Source organism: Sciurus vulgaris, assembly GCF_902686455.1.
Source record: "Sciurus vulgaris genome assembly, chromosome: 12".
Classification (NCBI taxonomy): domain Eukaryota; kingdom Metazoa; phylum Chordata; class Mammalia; order Rodentia; family Sciuridae; genus Sciurus; species Sciurus vulgaris.
Window position 1 is genome coordinate 80,306,803 of NC_136473.1, and position 16,588 is coordinate 80,323,390.

At 49.8% G+C, this 16,588-nt stretch overlaps 1 protein-coding gene across 1 annotated transcript; it reads left to right on the forward strand.

Moving 5' to 3' along the window:
* Positions 1 to 5,317: 5,317 nt before the first annotated feature.
* Positions 5,318 to 16,365, forward strand: FMOD (fibromodulin). Its single transcript, XM_079107834.1, has 3 exons — positions 5,318 to 5,578; positions 8,292 to 9,277; positions 14,013 to 16,365. The coding sequence occupies exons 2-3, from the start codon at positions 8,299 to 8,301 to the stop codon at positions 14,162 to 14,164; spliced, it is 1,131 nt and encodes a 376-aa protein (XP_078963960.1). The 5' UTR covers positions 5,318 to 5,578; positions 8,292 to 8,298; the 3' UTR covers positions 14,165 to 16,365.
* Positions 16,366 to 16,588: the final 223 nt, after the last annotated feature.

Below are 16,588 nucleotides of genomic sequence, written 5' to 3' on the forward strand. Positions count from 1 at the left end.
TTTATTTTGAGACGAGGTTTTACTAAGTTTCTAAGGACCTCACTAAGTGGCTGAGGCTGGCCTCAAACTTGTAACCCTCCTCTCTCAGCCTCCCAAGTTACTGGGCCAAACTTGATTTCTATGCTCTTCTCTGAGAAAAATGCAGGTCAACTCCTCTTCTGAGTTGCTCTGCACTTGGGTCTTAGATCCTAACCTTTTTCATGACTCCCTAGTTAGGTAAGATATTTTCCTACCTATCCCCCAAAGATATTTTTTCATGACTGTAGAAGGTTTTGCACTGACATTCAGTCACCTCTCTTGCCCTTATGGAAGGGTTCGATGACTCCAATCAAAAATCTCACCTCTACCCTTGGCTAGCTTCTCTCTATTTGGTTTACATTATAAAAGTAGATTTTCTATTCAACGTGTGTGTGTGTGTGTGTGTGCGCGCGCACGCACGCGAGAGGGAGAGAGAGAGAGAGAGAAAGAGAGAGAGAGAGACACTAAGAACTGAACCCAGGTGCTTTACTACTGAGCTATTTCAGCAGTCCTTTTAAAGATTTTTAGACAGGGCCTTACTAAGTTTCTGAGATTATCCTCACATTTGCCATCCTCCTGCCTTAGCCTCCTGAGTAGCTAGGGTTACAGGCATGCACCACCATGCTCAGTTGAAATCCAACTTCTTTATCTTTCCTTTATTCAACTAATGATTAGAAAAGCCCTAATAGAGCTCTTTGTAAAATGCTTAAAGGCACAATGACATTGCCTTTTTCTTTCTCCCCAGAAAGCCAGCAATCTTCTAAAATAATGAATTTATTGAAGGCCACCATTGGTAGATTCCATACTGGAGGCTATATTCTTTACTCATTAAGTCTTCCCAACAGCTCATGAGGTTAAGGTTATTGTTCTCCGTTTTATGAATGGGGACACTGATTCTCACTGATGTTAGCCCAAGGTCACAGAGACAGTAAGTGGTAGAGCTGAACTCTGAACATACATCTATGTCTGAACACTTGTTTTCTCGTTTACACTGGAGATTCTATGTATAGCATACTGGTTGGGAACTGAGACTCTAGAAGGAAGCAGATTTGAGTTTGTAATCCCAGTTCTGTCATTTAATTACTGTCCAACTTGCCTCAATTAATGAGCCTTTCTGAACTTCAGTTTCCAATAAGGTATTGATGATACCTTCAAGGGTTGTGGTGAGAATCTCAGAAACGGTAGCTGGTATTTTAGGGCTCATAGCTGGTCTGATCTCATGTGATTTCCATGAAAGCATCCCAGGAATGGTTTTGTCTTACATTGGTTCCCTCCACCAGCCCCAGCACATTCTGAGGGACACATTAGTTCCTGGCTCAAATCCAGAACAAAGGTGACTATCATGTATTAGGTCACCAAATGCTCCTGGCTTCAGATTTCGGTTCTCTCCTCTCCCTCCTTCCTTATTCAACTCTCTCTCCCTGTACCAACCCCTGTGCCCATCTCATCCATGCACGCTTTCCAGAATTCATCAGGTCATTCTTATGTTAACAAGTTTGCAGAAAACATGCAGTAAAGTAAGAGAAGCTGTCTATGAAGAGACAAGGTGGTTCTCTGTCTCACTGTGACACTGGTTATTAAAATGAAGTTCTGAAGCCCTTGATCCATCTCCGAGAACTGGGAATTTGAGGTCGCCCTACTTTTACCATCGAATGAAAACAAGTCTTGAATCCATCATCTCTGTGGCTCTCATCCTTCTGGAAAAAGGAGACTGTCCACGATGAGGACTTCTAACTACCCCTCCATGCCAATGGGATAGGGGAAAACATCTCTCTTGGAGACTTTGGGAGACGGTTGTTGGGTGCCAGAGGAGCCAAGACTTTCCATCAAAATATCAGTCTACTTAAAAATCCCTCCCTGGCATCAGGAGTTTTCAGCATGGGCCAGCAGCAAGGGCTGGATTGGATTACCATGATCTCTCTACTGACCTCTTTATACCCACCTCAAGAATTCTTACCCCATCCCTGGGTTGTCCGAGATCAAAGCCTGTGCCGTAAACACAGGGGTTGTCGGGTCCTGTGAAGGACAGAGGAAGGAGTTGGTGGCCACAGGATCGTCACCATGTCTTTGCTGGTGGGAACTTGAGTCAGAGGCACTTCTTTCTTCCCAGACAGGGTGGGTCCAACGTCAGAGGCAATCTCTTGTGCCTGGTGGTTGTGGCTTAACCTGCACTTTTCTGGGTAAGGAGGAAATAGCAGTGGGCCGAACCCCTGGAAAGTCTAATTGGTCTGAAGGTCTTGGGGTTTTCCTGGCCTAGTTGTTGGTGGTTACTCCACCCAGAATTGATTACTGAACACAGACAGACTCTATTGGGAGCCAAAAATACAATTCATGTCATAACCCTTTACTGATTGCTCACAAGGTGACAGGCAATCCCCAGCTGGGCACAGGGGATGCAGCAATGAATAACATTACCTCTTTCTTTAGTTCGGTTGCACCCTAGTGACTGAGCAGTGGTGGCTTGACACCTCCTGGAAAGCACCTGTGTCCCAATTGGACCTCCTTCTCAAGAGGACTTCCTTGGCAATCTGGGGGACATCTGCATCCCATGCTTGTCTTCCCACATTAAAGCCAAACTCTGAGGACCTAGGAAACAGAGCAGCAGGACTCAAAATGGACGTTAGAACCTCCTCTAGAGGCCAGAAAAAGGAACTTTTAACAGTGATGCTTCCCTGAACTGCCTCCAGACCTGGTCCCTACCACCCCCTCCAGCCTTCCTTCTCCCAGGCTACCTTGACACAGGATGGACAAGAAACCACCCGGTATGAATCTCACTGCTTTAGAAATGATCAACAACCATATGGAGACGTGGCCTGTTTCAGTGGAGCTTGGTTGGACAAGACCCAGTCGATATTTGGTCCCCAGACTCTACTGACTTTTATTGTTAGTCTATGCAGTAGTGCTCAGCACTACTAAGTGGTATTATTTTTAAAAATAATAAAAGTAAACATCTCTATTCAGTGGGTAGTTTGACCAGGCTTTCTGGAGCCATCCAAGAAATGTCCACCAAGAGCTAGTGTCAAGACCAAAATGAACTTAGAAATTTGCCTGCGTTATTCATAACCACTCCCATGCTGAAGTTCTTCCACTTCACTCTTGAGTTCAAAGCTTGATGCACATGCATCTGCTTCATGATGAGCCGGCATCATACCGCAGCCTGGTGTCCCTAACGCTCAGGACCTTGCCCGACACAGAGTAGTTGCTCCTCTTTATTAAGCTGAAATGAAATGTGTGTGAGGTGGGGAACGGACCCCTGCATTCCAGTCCCCTCTCAGCTTTCCAGTCCCCACAGTTGAAGCAGGTCGAGCCACTCTCATTAGTTGAGGGTCATCTTAGTGGAGTTTCACCCCTGACAGCAAGACAGTCATCACCTCCTCCACTCTGCCAAGCTTCCGGTCTAGTTACAGGAAAGCGTGTGGACTTTGGGATCATGTAGACCAAGGTTCAAATCCTTGTTCTACCCCTTACCAGCTAGTCACTTCCTATCACTGAACTCCTATTTCTAATGCAAAATAACTACCGAGTTCATTACATGGGAAAACATGAAGGAAATCACCCAGTTTCCAGAAGGTGGTCAGCGAAGCCTTATTCATTATGTCTTATCCTTTTAAACAACTCTTCCTATATCCCCAAGAGAGTGGGTTCTGGGGCTGGGATTGTGGCTTAGTGGTAGAGTACTTATCTAGCATGTGTGAGGCACTGGGTTCGATTCTCAGCGCCACATTTAAATAAATGAATAAAAATAAAGGTCTATCAACATCTAAAAAAAATTTTAGATGTACCTACTTCACAGGACTGTTGTGAGGATTAAATGTGTTAATTTATTAAAAGAGAGAGAGAGAGAGAGAGGGGCGGGGGTCCCTGGCCAAGACCTTTCTGACAGTCTACATATTACATCAACAGCTCAGAGCTTGGGCAGCAACTAAAAGTACCATTTTCCTTGACTCTTCTAAATTCTTCTAAGTCAAATTATTTGGGGATTTCTCAATTGGTCATTTTTTAAATAAAGGGTGTTTACTTGAGGAGTAAGGGGAGCATTTAGGACATATGGTCATCTAAGGTACCAAGATTCTATGTGATCCAAATTCTAATGGTTCTCAAATGTTTTCTTCTAAACCCTCAATGCCAAGTACAGATTCATATACCTAGCTGCCCATGTACATCTCCATTGGAATGCCTAACAGGCATCTCCAACTTAGCACATCTACAGTATAACCTTGGTTTTTCTGCCCAACTCTGCTACTCCCCATCTTTTCCATGTCAGCCAACCGTACTACCACCCACCCAGTTACTCATATTAAAAACCAGGACTTGCCCCATGCAGTGACACATGCCTGTAATCCCTGCAGCTCAGGAGGCTGAGGCAGGAGGATCTCAAGTTCAAGGCCAACCTAGGCAATTTAACAAGTCCCTAACCAACTTAGTGAGACCCTGTCTCAAAATTTAAAAAGGAAAAAAGGCCTAGGGATGTGGTTGAGTTGTTAAGTTCCCCTAGGTTCAATCTCCTGTACCCCCCCCCAAAAAAAAAGAAAAAAAAAAAAAAAAAAAAAAAAAACACCATTGCTTCCCCTGCTTAAAACACGTTGTTTTAAACATTCAGAATAAATACTAAACCCTCTTCATGGCCTACAAGTCCCTTCATGGTCTAGCTGCTGCCCACTTCTCTCAACTAATCTTCCCCCGGCTCAGGAATTCTACATCTGTACAATGGGTGTGGCAGTTCCACCAAAGAGTGAGCCCCAGCGAGGTGCTAGGTAAGGTGCCTCACCTGCATTATCTCACATGAGTCTCACTACAGCCCCAAGAAGTGTCACTACCCATAACACGATTGTGAAGATTGAGAAAAAGTGTGTAATCTTGGTACACAGTAAGTGATCGACAAATGTTGGACTCCCAGCTTTTCTATTTATTCCAACGGCGGAGTGGGGGAGGGGCGCACCTCCCAAAAGACCCACTGGTGGGCTAGAAAGGGACACCTGGCCAGCGGTCCTGACGCATGCTCTCTTGTCCGCTGGGCTAACACCTGCCTACAGGGGGCGCTTGAGTCAAGAAGGGCGCATGCTGGCTGGGGGGAGCGGGGGCCCAGGCTGCTGAAAGAGTTAAGAAGCCTCTTTGCAGAGCCTGGCCTTCGCCTCCTGCATCTGCCTCTGTGGGCTTAATGAGAAACCCAGGCGCTTCACAAGAGACTGTACAAATAACTTCGAGGGCGCCTCTAACGCATCCAGCAGAAGGAGACCCAGGGCTGCCAAGGCTTCAGGGAAGATAAGTGAGTGCAAAGGAGGTGGTTTTTATAGCGTCAGGCGGACAGAAAGAGTTTGCCGCGGTCGAGTGTGAGCTCCGCCCCTGCAGCAGAGCTGAAAAAGCCAGGATCCCGGCTCCCCGGCCCCTCTCTCCACGATATTTGATTAGGAATGTGGGGGCGGGCCCTGGCCTGGCACAGACGCGCACACTCTCAGTAGCCACCTCGCTCCTCTCTCCCTCTCTCTCCCTCTCTCACACCTTCTCCAACCCAAGGAGGCCAGACACAGAGACTCGATCACTCTGAAAGGTTCAGCTCGAGGTAAGTTTAGTCATTTACTCTGGGTTTTCCCCGTTGTTATTCCATAAAAGAAATAAAAGAAAAAGGCAGGGGTGGGGATAAGGGGTAGGCAGGGAGACGTCACTTCGCTCCACCTGGGCCATGACCCCAGGGATGCTGGAGAGGGGCAGGGGAGCAGGAGGGACGGGTTCCTGCATTTTACTTTTTCCCTATAGCCCCCTTTCTGGGTGTGGAGGACCTCCAACTGTCAGGCGTGAAAAAGTGAAGGACCAGATGTCCACAGAAGCAACTTCCCTGCCGCACAAACTCTACCACGCTGCGACTTGGCACTTTGGAGTGTAGACCCTGAGTGTCCCTGAAACCTCTTAGAGAGGGGTGGTGGTAACTAAATGCTGTTGGAGGAGGGACAAGTTTTGGAGGAGAGAGAGAGAGAGAGAGAGAGAGGGAAAAAAGCTAGGGTGAAAGGGAGAGAATAAAGAGAAGTGCTAAGAGTAGGCCGCGTCAGGCAGCTGCGGCTGAGGTGGACTCCCACCCCTCCAGGTTAGGGGATAGCTTCTGGTTTGACCTCCCAACTCTGATAGGAGGGAGGAGGCTTCCCCAGGGTGGAGGCATGGAAGAACCACCGAAGCTCCTGAGTCAGCTCCCCGCAACTCAGAGAGTACCAGTCCTGGAAACTGCACCCAACCAACTCTGAGCACAGGAGGGTCTCCAGCATTGTGAGAAACAATGGAAGAATGAACCCTGAAGCAGCAGCCCTGGGAGGTGGGGTGGGGTGAGGACAGGCAGAAGGTCCTCCAAACTCATCCCGCAGCTGGGGTCCTAAGTGGCACAGTGGCAGGGTGCATAGCCCCTGGAAAGTTGGGTCTTGAAGAGGAAGGTGGCTCTGGCCTGCCAAGGTGCCCAGTCTGGACGAAGGAGAAATGGAGACAGAGGCTCACTGTGCCAGCCCTCCAGACAGCCACCTTGGTCCTGGAGCAGCCCAAAACTGTACATGGAAAAATGTGCTCTTGGCAGTGGGCCGCTCCATCCGTCTTCTCTCCTGGCCAGAACAGGGACCAGCCAGCCTGCCCAGGCAGTGGGCAGTTGGGTCGGCTTCTCAGAAACACTGTGGCTCTTTGTCTGAGGCCTGCAGCTTCCCAAGGATGAGCCGAGTACCCATTCCTCTGCAGCCCGTGGCTGACGGGATGAAGCAGGCCGCAGGGACAGAGGCCTGGGAGGAATGGCAGCCAGGTGGCGACTACAGAGTCACAGTCGGGCTCCTTCTCATCAGCTCTTTGGATTTGAAGCTAGCTTTTACACTCCATTCTCCTGTCCACTCTTGCTAAGCCCAGCAAGCCCAAGATCAGTTTAGGGATACACATGACTCTTCCAGGCCAAGAAAGGTGCTAACCTTTCTCTGTCCAGGGGTGACACTGGGAGGTGCCTGTTGCCCACAGAGGTTCTACAGGACACTAGCTGGAGGTAACTGGGGCTGGGCATACCCAGGCTTGATGTGCTGTCCCCTGGTCCCTTGTCGTCCATATTGTCAACTTCCCTCTCAGATGACCCCAGATTCTGCATTCTCCCCCCAGCCTGCCCAGTCCTTATCCATAAGCCCAAAGATGACAGGCTGTGCCGCAGGGGTGGGGGACATGGAGCCTGTAAACTAGGTGTCATCACCTGGAACAGGTAGCTTGGGATAGGAAGGGGATGCTAGAAGCCTTCCTGAGTCGCTTTCCCGTGGGCATACCCCAGCCCTGAGCTGTACTCCAACACCCAGGGTTCCTCATTCATGTCCCTTGGCCCCATTCCACTCTTGCACAATCCCCACAGAGAGCGCTAACGCTTCCCTAGTCACCGAGGAGACAGAAACCAACTGACTCCAACCCCAGGCACCCAGTGCTCACTCTAGAAAAGAAGTGCCACACCCGCACTGGTGTCCCCAGCCTAGAGAGGGTTTGTGACTGTTAAATGAAGACCAGGTTGCATGTGTGGCCACAAACTGCTAACCAGAGAGAGTTTTCTCACCCAGCAGACTGTTACAGACGATGGCACTTCGGAAGGTGGCCAAGGCCTTGTGGTAGCTGAAATGGGACAACATTTCTCCCCAAATGCTCAGGACCAGAAACCCCTGGCCTGTCCCAGACACAGAAAGATCTTCCAGAAGTAGTTCAGATCTTCCCCTCTGATGTCTCCAGCCCTTCAGGAGGTTTCTTGGAGACACGGAAAGAGCCGGAGGGCTTTTTCCTTAGACTCAGGAAATGTTACTCCCTGAGAATCCAAATCAGATGTGAATTCAGGCCTGAAGAGCAGCCTATTACTACTGATCCCCTGCATTTGCACATGCATGTGCAAGTGTGTACACACACACACACACATAAACATACACACACACATATCGTGGCCCTTCCAGCTTCCCCAACAGAACCTTCATGCTAGAAGCCCCTGAGATCCTGCCCCTCCAAAGAATGCAGCCCCCCTTCACGTTCCTTCTAAGCTCGAAGACTGTTCCTGTGATCCTATGACCAGGAGCAATGCACCTGGCTCACCCCAGACAACCAGAGTCCAGCTGGACCAAGGGCACAGAGCAGGCCAAGGAGGAGACATGGGGAAGGGAGAGCAGGGCTCCTGCTCTAGGGCGATCGACGCTGTGGTCACATCGCACAGCTCAGAGCCTCTGATTTGCCTACCATGCCCCACTGACCCCTTCAGTCTCACTCACTTCTGCCTCTCTGTTCTCTCTCCCTTCCTGCAGAGACAGAATGCAGTGGGCATCCCTCCTGCTGCTGGCAGGGCTCTGCTCCCTCTCCCAGGCTCAGTATGATGAAGACTCTCAGTGGTGGTTCCAATACCTCCGCAGCCAGCAGTCCACCTACTACGATCCCTATGACCCTTACCCCTACGAGCCCTCCGACCCCTACCCCTATGGGGTGGAGGAAGGTCCAGCCTACGCTTATGGCTCTCCATCCCCACCAGAGCCCCGTGACTGCCCCCAGGAATGCGACTGTCCCCCCAACTTTCCCACAGCCATGTACTGTGACAACCGCAACCTCAAGTACCTGCCCTTCGTGCCCTCTCGCATGAAGTATGTCTACTTCCAGAACAATCAGATCTCCTCCATTCAGGAAGGCGTCTTTGACAATGCCACTGGCCTGCTCTGGATTGCCCTCCATGGCAACCAGATCACCAGTGATAAGGTGGGCAGGAGGGTGTTCTCCAAGCTGAGGCACCTGGAGAGGCTGTACCTGGACCACAACAACCTGACCCGGATGCCAGGTCCACTGCCTCGGTCCCTGAGGGAGCTCCATCTCGACCACAACCAGATCTCGCGGGTGCCCAACAACGCTCTGGAGGGGCTGGAGAACCTCACAGCCTTGTACCTCCAACACAACGAGATCCAGGAGGTGGGCAGTTCTATGAGGGGTCTCCGCTCCCTGATCTTACTGGACCTGAGTTACAACCACCTTCGGAGGGTGCCTGACGGACTGCCCTCAGCCCTTGAGCAGCTATACCTGGAGCACAACAACGTCTTCACTGTCCCCGATAGCTACTTCCGGGGGTCACCCAAGCTGCTCTATGTGCGGCTGTCCCACAACAGTCTCACCAACAATGGCCTGTCCACCAACACCTTCAATTCCAGCAGCCTCCTTGAACTCGACCTCTCCTACAACCAGCTGCAGAAGATCCCCCCAGTCAATACCAACCTGGAGAACCTCTACCTTCAAGGCAACAGGATCAACGGTGAGAGTTGGGGATGGGTGGGGCTGGTTGGCTGCCTCACTGGAAAGACCCTATTCTGAGTGCTAGCGGCCATGCAGATAAAATAGACTTACGAGAACCACGCGGTACCAAGGAAACACCCTGAAAACCAAGTCATAACCATGTACGACACGTGCAGAATAGTACACTCATCCTCACCAGCAGTGCTGGGATCTTAGAGTGGAGCAGGCTGGGACAGAAGATGGCTTCCCAAGAGAGGCACATTTCAGTCGAGGGATGGAGAGGTCTGTGGGCAAATGCTGGAGAAAGGCAGGACAAAGCTATTCTGGGAAGGACCCAGTTACCAGTCATTTAACAAGTCACCCATAGGGGACAGCCAGGAAAGCCCTCTTGAAAGGAAAGGGCCACAGACTGAGGAGCTGTGAGAGATGAGTTTGGAGAGGTTGGTAAGGGGACCGTTCATAGAGAAGGAGACTTAAGGCTAATTTCCAGAGTCCACCCTGGGAAAGAGGTTGGCTGCTGAGCCATCTGCTTGTCTACCCCCACCAGAAGAGGGCAGGCTGTTTCCCCTTGACTCACTGCTGCCGCCACAGATTCAACTTGTGTTTGGGTGTTTGTTTTTTTAAATCTAACAGCTGGTGGACAGAGCTGAATGTGATACTTGTTCTGGCCAGTTCTCCCTGGAGTCCCAGGAGCCCCTGGTGGCAGGGCAGAGGTCCTCCCAGGATAACATGAGCTTGACCACTGCAAAGCCTAGCAGCGCAGAGTGCAGTGCTCCTTGTAGAAACACTTCTCTGCACATGCTTAAGGGCAGCAAAAGGGCTGCCTTTCTACCTGTAAGAACCGAAATATTCATTCAGACTGAAATATCTAGTTGCCTTTCGGCTCCCTTCCTCTTCAGATCTCGTGCTTACATTACCCCAGGGCCTCTGATGTCTTAATCTCAGCTGGAAGGTACTGAGCCAGCATTTAACCTCCCTCCCTCTCAGCAAAGCCCTCTTCTCTCAGAAAGGGGGGACTCATTAATGACCACTGGCAGAGGGCTTTGAAGTAGAGCCCGCTGAGAGGGAACAGCACCATCAAAGCTCAGAGAGAGACTGAGTGGTCCTCTCCTCTCACTCCTTTCTCTCCCTGCACTCATGGAACAGATCAATCATTTAGCAAGATGTTAAGGGCTGGACAGTCCTCAGAGAGAGACGCCAACCCCAGAAAGTAAGGGAGGTGACAGTTGAGCAGGCAAGGCGAAGAGCTACCTGTCTGGTCCTTTAGTTTGAAGTGCTAAACATCATCAGGCACATTCCAAACTGGTTTTTATTTGGAAAAAAAAAAATAATAATAATAATGATCTCGCTTTCTCTGAGGACTGCTCAATCCCGGGCGAGGGCGGGGTTCTTTAAGACATCTTGAAGATGCGCATGCGCAGTTTTGCTCACGCCTTCACGTCCTGCCTAGCAGTTTGCACTTCTTACCTGCCTCCTGCTCTGGATCCAGGAAGGGTGTCACCTCAGAAATATATGCCAACTTCATCCAGGTTTGACCCTGAAAATGTGACAGCAAAGAGCAGCTGTCCTGAGAAAGAACCAGTTAACGCCTAACTATACAATTAGAGAAAGGTGGGGGAGGGAAGACTTGTCACAGCATCCTGTCACCTCTCTGCCTTCATGAAGAATCACATCTGCCACTCAAATACAAGGTGGTCCACCTCCGCCAAAGCTTTTCAGAAAATAAAATTACTTAATGCATGTTCCAAGGTCCTGCAAGGAAGTTCCTCATTCATCTGGGCATGGCGGCACACGCCTGTAGACCCAGCAACTAGGGAGGCTGAGGCAGAAAGAGTGCAAGTTTGAGTCCAGCTTCAGCACTTTAGCAAGGCTCTAAGAAACTTAGCGAGATCCTGTCTCAAAATATTAAAAAATGGCTGGGGATGTGGCTCAGTGGTTAAGTAACCCGGGGTTCAATCTCCATTACCAAAAAGAAAGAAAGTTCTCCATTTAGGCAACCTAAAATTTTCAGCATTTACCCCAGATCCCTTGTATGCAATTTAATTCCCTTTAGTAGTTATTGTTTAGTCTTGCTCTAGTCTTTTCTTTAAGCAAAATGACTCCAATCTCCAATGCCTTTTTTTTTTTTTTTTTTTTTTTTTTTTTATGAGAGAGGGCCTTGCTAAATTGCAGAGACTGACCTCAAACTTCTGAACTTGGGATTACGGGCATGTGCCACACTCAGCCTCAGTTCCTTTTTAACATTTATTTTGAGACAGGGTCTCATTAAATTGCCCAGACTGCCCTTGAACTTGTGATCTTCCTGCCTCAGACTCCCGAGTTGCTGAGATCACAGGCATGCATCACTACACCCAACTTGGCTTATCTTTCTTAAATTAGTAAATTGATATACGTAACATGCTTGATCCAGAACCTAGCACATAATTTAAAAACCAATGCATAGTGACTTTTCTTATTGCTACTTGGAAGTTGGCAGGTACAGTTTTTGTTGTTGCTTTTTGCGTTGCAAAGATCAGGAAACTGAGGCACAGAGAAGGAAATGTGTCTCTCAAAGTCATCCAGACTGCAGAGAGTAGGACCTTGAACTCCTACCTTCAATATCAAAGGACCTCCAGCCAGGCACCCTTAACTGAGAATGAGGAGTCTCTCTCTGACCCAGACCCTGAACAGGAAAACAACATCCCAAGCTGGTCCCCTCTCCTAGGGAAATAAGAAGAACATCTCCCTGCACAGCCAGCCAGGAACTTAGGGGGGTGACAGTGAGATCAAAGTAGCTTTCCGAGGAAAGGGCTAAAAGAACAGTAACTCCAAGGCTGCAGGGAGTAAGACAGGGTCCCTCCCACCAGAGTCTTCCTCACTTTTTCCAGCCTGGCAACAGCAAGGAAACATAGCCTGGAATGTTATTCGGAAGCTCTCGGATCCAGGGCAGCAGGGTGGGTACACCAGGAGGAATTTGGAAAGACTTATGTCAGTATTTAATCTGAGCTGGAAAATATCTACCAGAGCCCCCACGCAGAAGCCCTGTCCTATTCCTGGACTTGGGAAAGACAGAGGGGGGCTCCCAGTGCCCAGCATGTGGCTAGACGCCATTACACTGGGTGTCTAGCTCCCCACAAGTATGCCCCATATTTATGTACCCACAGCTGGGATCCAGGATTTTAGCAGACAGTCTGAGGGCTCCAGGCTGGGAAAGAATCTATCACTGAGCCATTCGGTCAGACCCAGAGTTGGAAGGAATATTTCAGCTGGGTTCACCCCCACCCACCCACACCCCTGTACACAGACAGCACAGATCCAGGGGCGAGCCAGGCTCTGCCGGCTGTCTGCCACCCTTAATCTCTTCCGTGCAAACAGAAAGGAAATGTTTAAAAAGCATCCAGATCTCCTGCCCCTCTGTGAAGGGATTTCCTTGTCTCCTCCACTGTTCCAAGCGTCTGATTTTTCTTTGGGCCTGAATTTTCTATTGAAAAAGACTCCTTGACACCTTTGCAAGCTGAGGGAAGCCCCTGACTCCCAGTGTGCACCTGTGTCACCCGCCAGACCCCCTTTGCAGAGAACAGAGCAGTCTCCTGAACACTCACCCACCACAGCCTAAGGTGGCCCTTAGAGGCACTGTTTGTGTTCACTGGGGACTTCTGTTGTCCCTGCTGCAGTTCTGAGTTCTTGGCTTTTTCCTTTCAAGTTACTGACTCAGTAGACTGGAGACAGAGGTGGTTGATCCGTCCAGTAGGACAACCGGGGAAGAGCTAGTTTGTCCACGAGAGGACAGCCAGAGCCAGGCTGTGGAAGGGCTTGTTAAAAACAGAATTATTGCTGGGCGCTGTGGCACATGCCTGTAATCCCAGGGGCTCAGGAGGCTGAGGCAGGAGGATTGAAAGTTCAAAACCAGACTCAGCAGGGCCCTAAGCAACTCAGTGAGACCCTGTCTGTAAGTATAAAAAAGGGTTAGGGATGTGGCTCAGTGGTTTAGTGCCCGTGGGTTCAATCCCTGGTACCAAAAAAAAAAAAAAGAACTATTACGTGCTTTGGGGGAAAATCATGACAAAAGGGACTTTCCAGATTAAAAGAAGAGGTGGCCTGTGATCAAACTGAGCAGGGGCTTACTTATTTGACTTTGAGGTCCACAGCAGCTGGCTCGCTGGAGTTCACAGCCGTCTTGAACCTTAACCTCGCTCACTGCTCTGGCAGTAACAGAGCTCAAAGCTCTGGCACACAGACGCTTGTCTCTCAGCCCAGGATTTCCTTCTTTAATTTCCCGCCACTTTCTCTATCTGCGACGTGGTAGGAGATATTCAAGACTTAAGTCCCTCCGTTTCCTCAGCCCTCTTTCTCATAGCAATTCAGGAAAGTCCTCCCTCTCCAAAAGCGATCAGGAACTGCGGAGTGGCTACAGCTGGGCTGTGGCTACTTCTTTGGTCTTTGCTTCCCCCTGCTGTCCGCAGACAGGAGGCGGAGAGGCAGGAAGGACACTCAAGGACATTCAGGGCCTGAAGAGCAAAGTACAGGCTGGGGGGTGGAGGGGGTGGGTGGCTGAACTACAGAAGCAGACATAGCTCCCTGCCCGCAGCTCTGTCCCTAGTTCTGTCCCCTAATGGTAGAGGTCGATATGACTACGAAACTGGGAAACACCTACCCCCACCTCCCCAATTTCCGCCCCTTGCGTCAGAAATCTTTATCTGAGTAGCTTCAAAGAAGCCACCTAACCTCACTGCACGTCCTGTCCCTGATCCGGGCTGCCCCCTTTCGTCCCCCAGAGTTCTCCATCAGCAGCTTCTGCACCGTGGTGGACGTCATGAACTTCTCCAAGCTGCAGGTGCTGCGCCTGGACGGGAACGAGATCAAGCGCAGTGCCATGCCTGTGGACGCTCCGCTCTGCCTGCGCCTGGCCAGCCTCATCGAGATCTGAGGGGCCCTTGCACTGGGCCCTGGTGTACAGTCCCCACATTCCCACTGCATTTGGCTTCATGGTTTGGTTTGGCTTTTGCTGGAAGGTCTGAGACAACCACGTGACAGAAGTCCACGGCTTCCTCTTTAGGCTTCTTCCCTGTAGGCAGCACTAAGAGGGAGGGGGGTAGGGGCCAGGCAGGCTTCTGCTGAGAATGTAGGTAGAAGCTCTCGAGTCTGTAGGGACAAAAGTGGCAGCAGGGGGAATAATCCCTGGATGTCCCAACCCCAGAATATCTCGCTCCTCTTGACTCTCTTTGACGACCTGATGTTGTGGAACTTTAAAAGTTGTTCGGGCCCTGTATCCCGTACCCATACCTTTCAAACCGTCTGACTCTGAGCAGCGCTTGACAGATCTCTGCCTGTGCTTGGGCCAGTCGTGCAGTTACTCTGGGCTCCCATTCACTGCTCCTCAAAATATACCTCTTGCCCAACCGCCTCTTCCAAAGTCCACCTAGTCCTCTCACCTCTTCACAGAGGCTTCCCCTAGGCCTCAGGAAACTCTAAGGCTTGTGGGCATCTGCCCAGCCATCTGTGGAGAGAGCCACATTTGTCTGAGGTTGCATGAATACCGAGAGTCACCTCTATGCCTTTCCAGTCTCACCCTTTGGAAAGCCACTAGACCGGAGGTCATTGCTGTTATGATAGCATTCATGACCTGATGCCGGAGGAAACAGTAACCTCAGGCTTAGATAAACTTCTGGGGCTGTATTTTAGCAGCTGAGCAGCTCTTTAAAGGCAGATCAGATATCACAGGAGGACAGGCCAGACTTTGATCGGCATCGGCATCCATACCAGGGGCCAACACACCTGAAACTGGCTGAACTGAAGGGGCTGCCCCAGCACTTTCATTCTGGCCCCGCATGCTCTCTGCATCCCTTCCTGGATATTTATCCTCAAAGGTGGAAGCCTTGTGGTTTTCAAAGTGCAATAAAGCTAGCTGTCCTCTCCTTTGATCCAAGCAGGATGATTTCACATGCTGATGGGAGTCTTCCAGCCAACCTGGACCTGCCCGCTGCCAGGAGGATGTGGTTCATCTGTATGAACTGATTTGTCCTAAGACCAGAGTCAAAGGCACCAGCTCTGCTGGAGGTGCTCAGTGTGGTCCCTGAAGCCCAGGCCAGGCAGCCAAACCTGGCCTGTGCCGGGCACGAACCCTTCTGCTTTCACACCTCTGAGCTGTACCTCATTTCGGAAGATGCCTGTGGCGTCACAGCTTGGCTGGAAAGCAATTAATTCTTCCCATGTCTGAAAGGTGACATTGCCCGGGCCTAGCCCACCCACTTTGGGGGGCACTTTGGGATAGAGCCATTTGGGCAGCCAGAGGCAAAGACCAGTTAAGGAGCATGAGCCTGAGTCAGGCCCCCACTAAGATGTCATTACATCCCTGATTCTGGGTGTGCTTGGGAGCCACTTCCCTGGAAAGTGAAGAGGGGTACTTGGACTACGTTCTTGGTTCCAGACCCTAAAATCCACAAAAGCCAAACCAGCTCATTTCAACCAGGGAGCTCTGATGTGAGGGCAAGGCTGCCCCTGCCCCAGGGCTCTCCAGAAAGCATCTGCATGTGGACACCATCATGTCCCTATAAAGGATCCTCGTAACAGGAAAAGCATGAGTGGTGGCTAACCTGACCAATAAAGTTATTTTACGATTGCATCTGCAAGGATGGAGTCATTGGAGGCAGACTGAGTTTATCTTAGGGGGACCCAGTGGAGTCACATAGGTCTCGGACTGGATAAGCTCTTTTATATCTGTTCTGTTTGGGGCGGCTGTAGACAAGGTCTTAAAAAAAAAAAAAAAAAAAAAAGTAGGCTGTATAAAAACTAGTTAACAAACTTTGTGTTCTGGAAGTTCTTCTTTAAGTCTAACTTCAGTCCAACTATCTACACATCCCCTTTCCTTTGGCGCCCAAGAGCTAAAGAACAACTGAGTATTTTAGTCATTTTAACATTCTTCTTCCACCATTCTCTCTTTTGTCAACCAGTATTCGGGATCTTGTGGTCCTCGATGTTGTTGTCTTAACTGCTGCTGCCCCCGAGTGGCTACTCTGCAGAACTGAGGGCAGCCAAGCACAGCAAAACTCAAAAAGAGAAAAATAAACACTTAGCCAACCCTTCCTTCACCCTCTCAGTGCATATTTCTGAAAAGCTTTTAGATGCCAGATGTTGTGTTAGCCTCTTTTAAAAATGTCATAGAAGTAAGAAGGGCAGACTCGGCTTGAACTTTTGGGACAATTCAATATTTTCTAAGAGAAATAACTGTCATTTGCAAAGCACTAATATATATCAAATGCTTTGCCAGGAACAGTTGAATGCCACAGCTCCATCCTGAGCTGAAGTCCACTGAATTGACCATAAGGTTCCGTAGCCAGTTAGACAGGAACGT

Excerpts from the sequence above, each read along its gene's own strand:
- FMOD (XM_079107834.1), top strand. The coding sequence starts at position 8,299 with ATGCAGTGGGCATCCCTCCTGCTGCTGGCAGGGCTCTGCTCCCTCTCC. Across the intron at positions 9,278-14,012 it reads TCAAGGCAACAGGATCAACG|AGTTCTCCATCAGCAGCTTC; the intron begins GTGAGAGTTGGG and ends TTCGTCCCCCAG.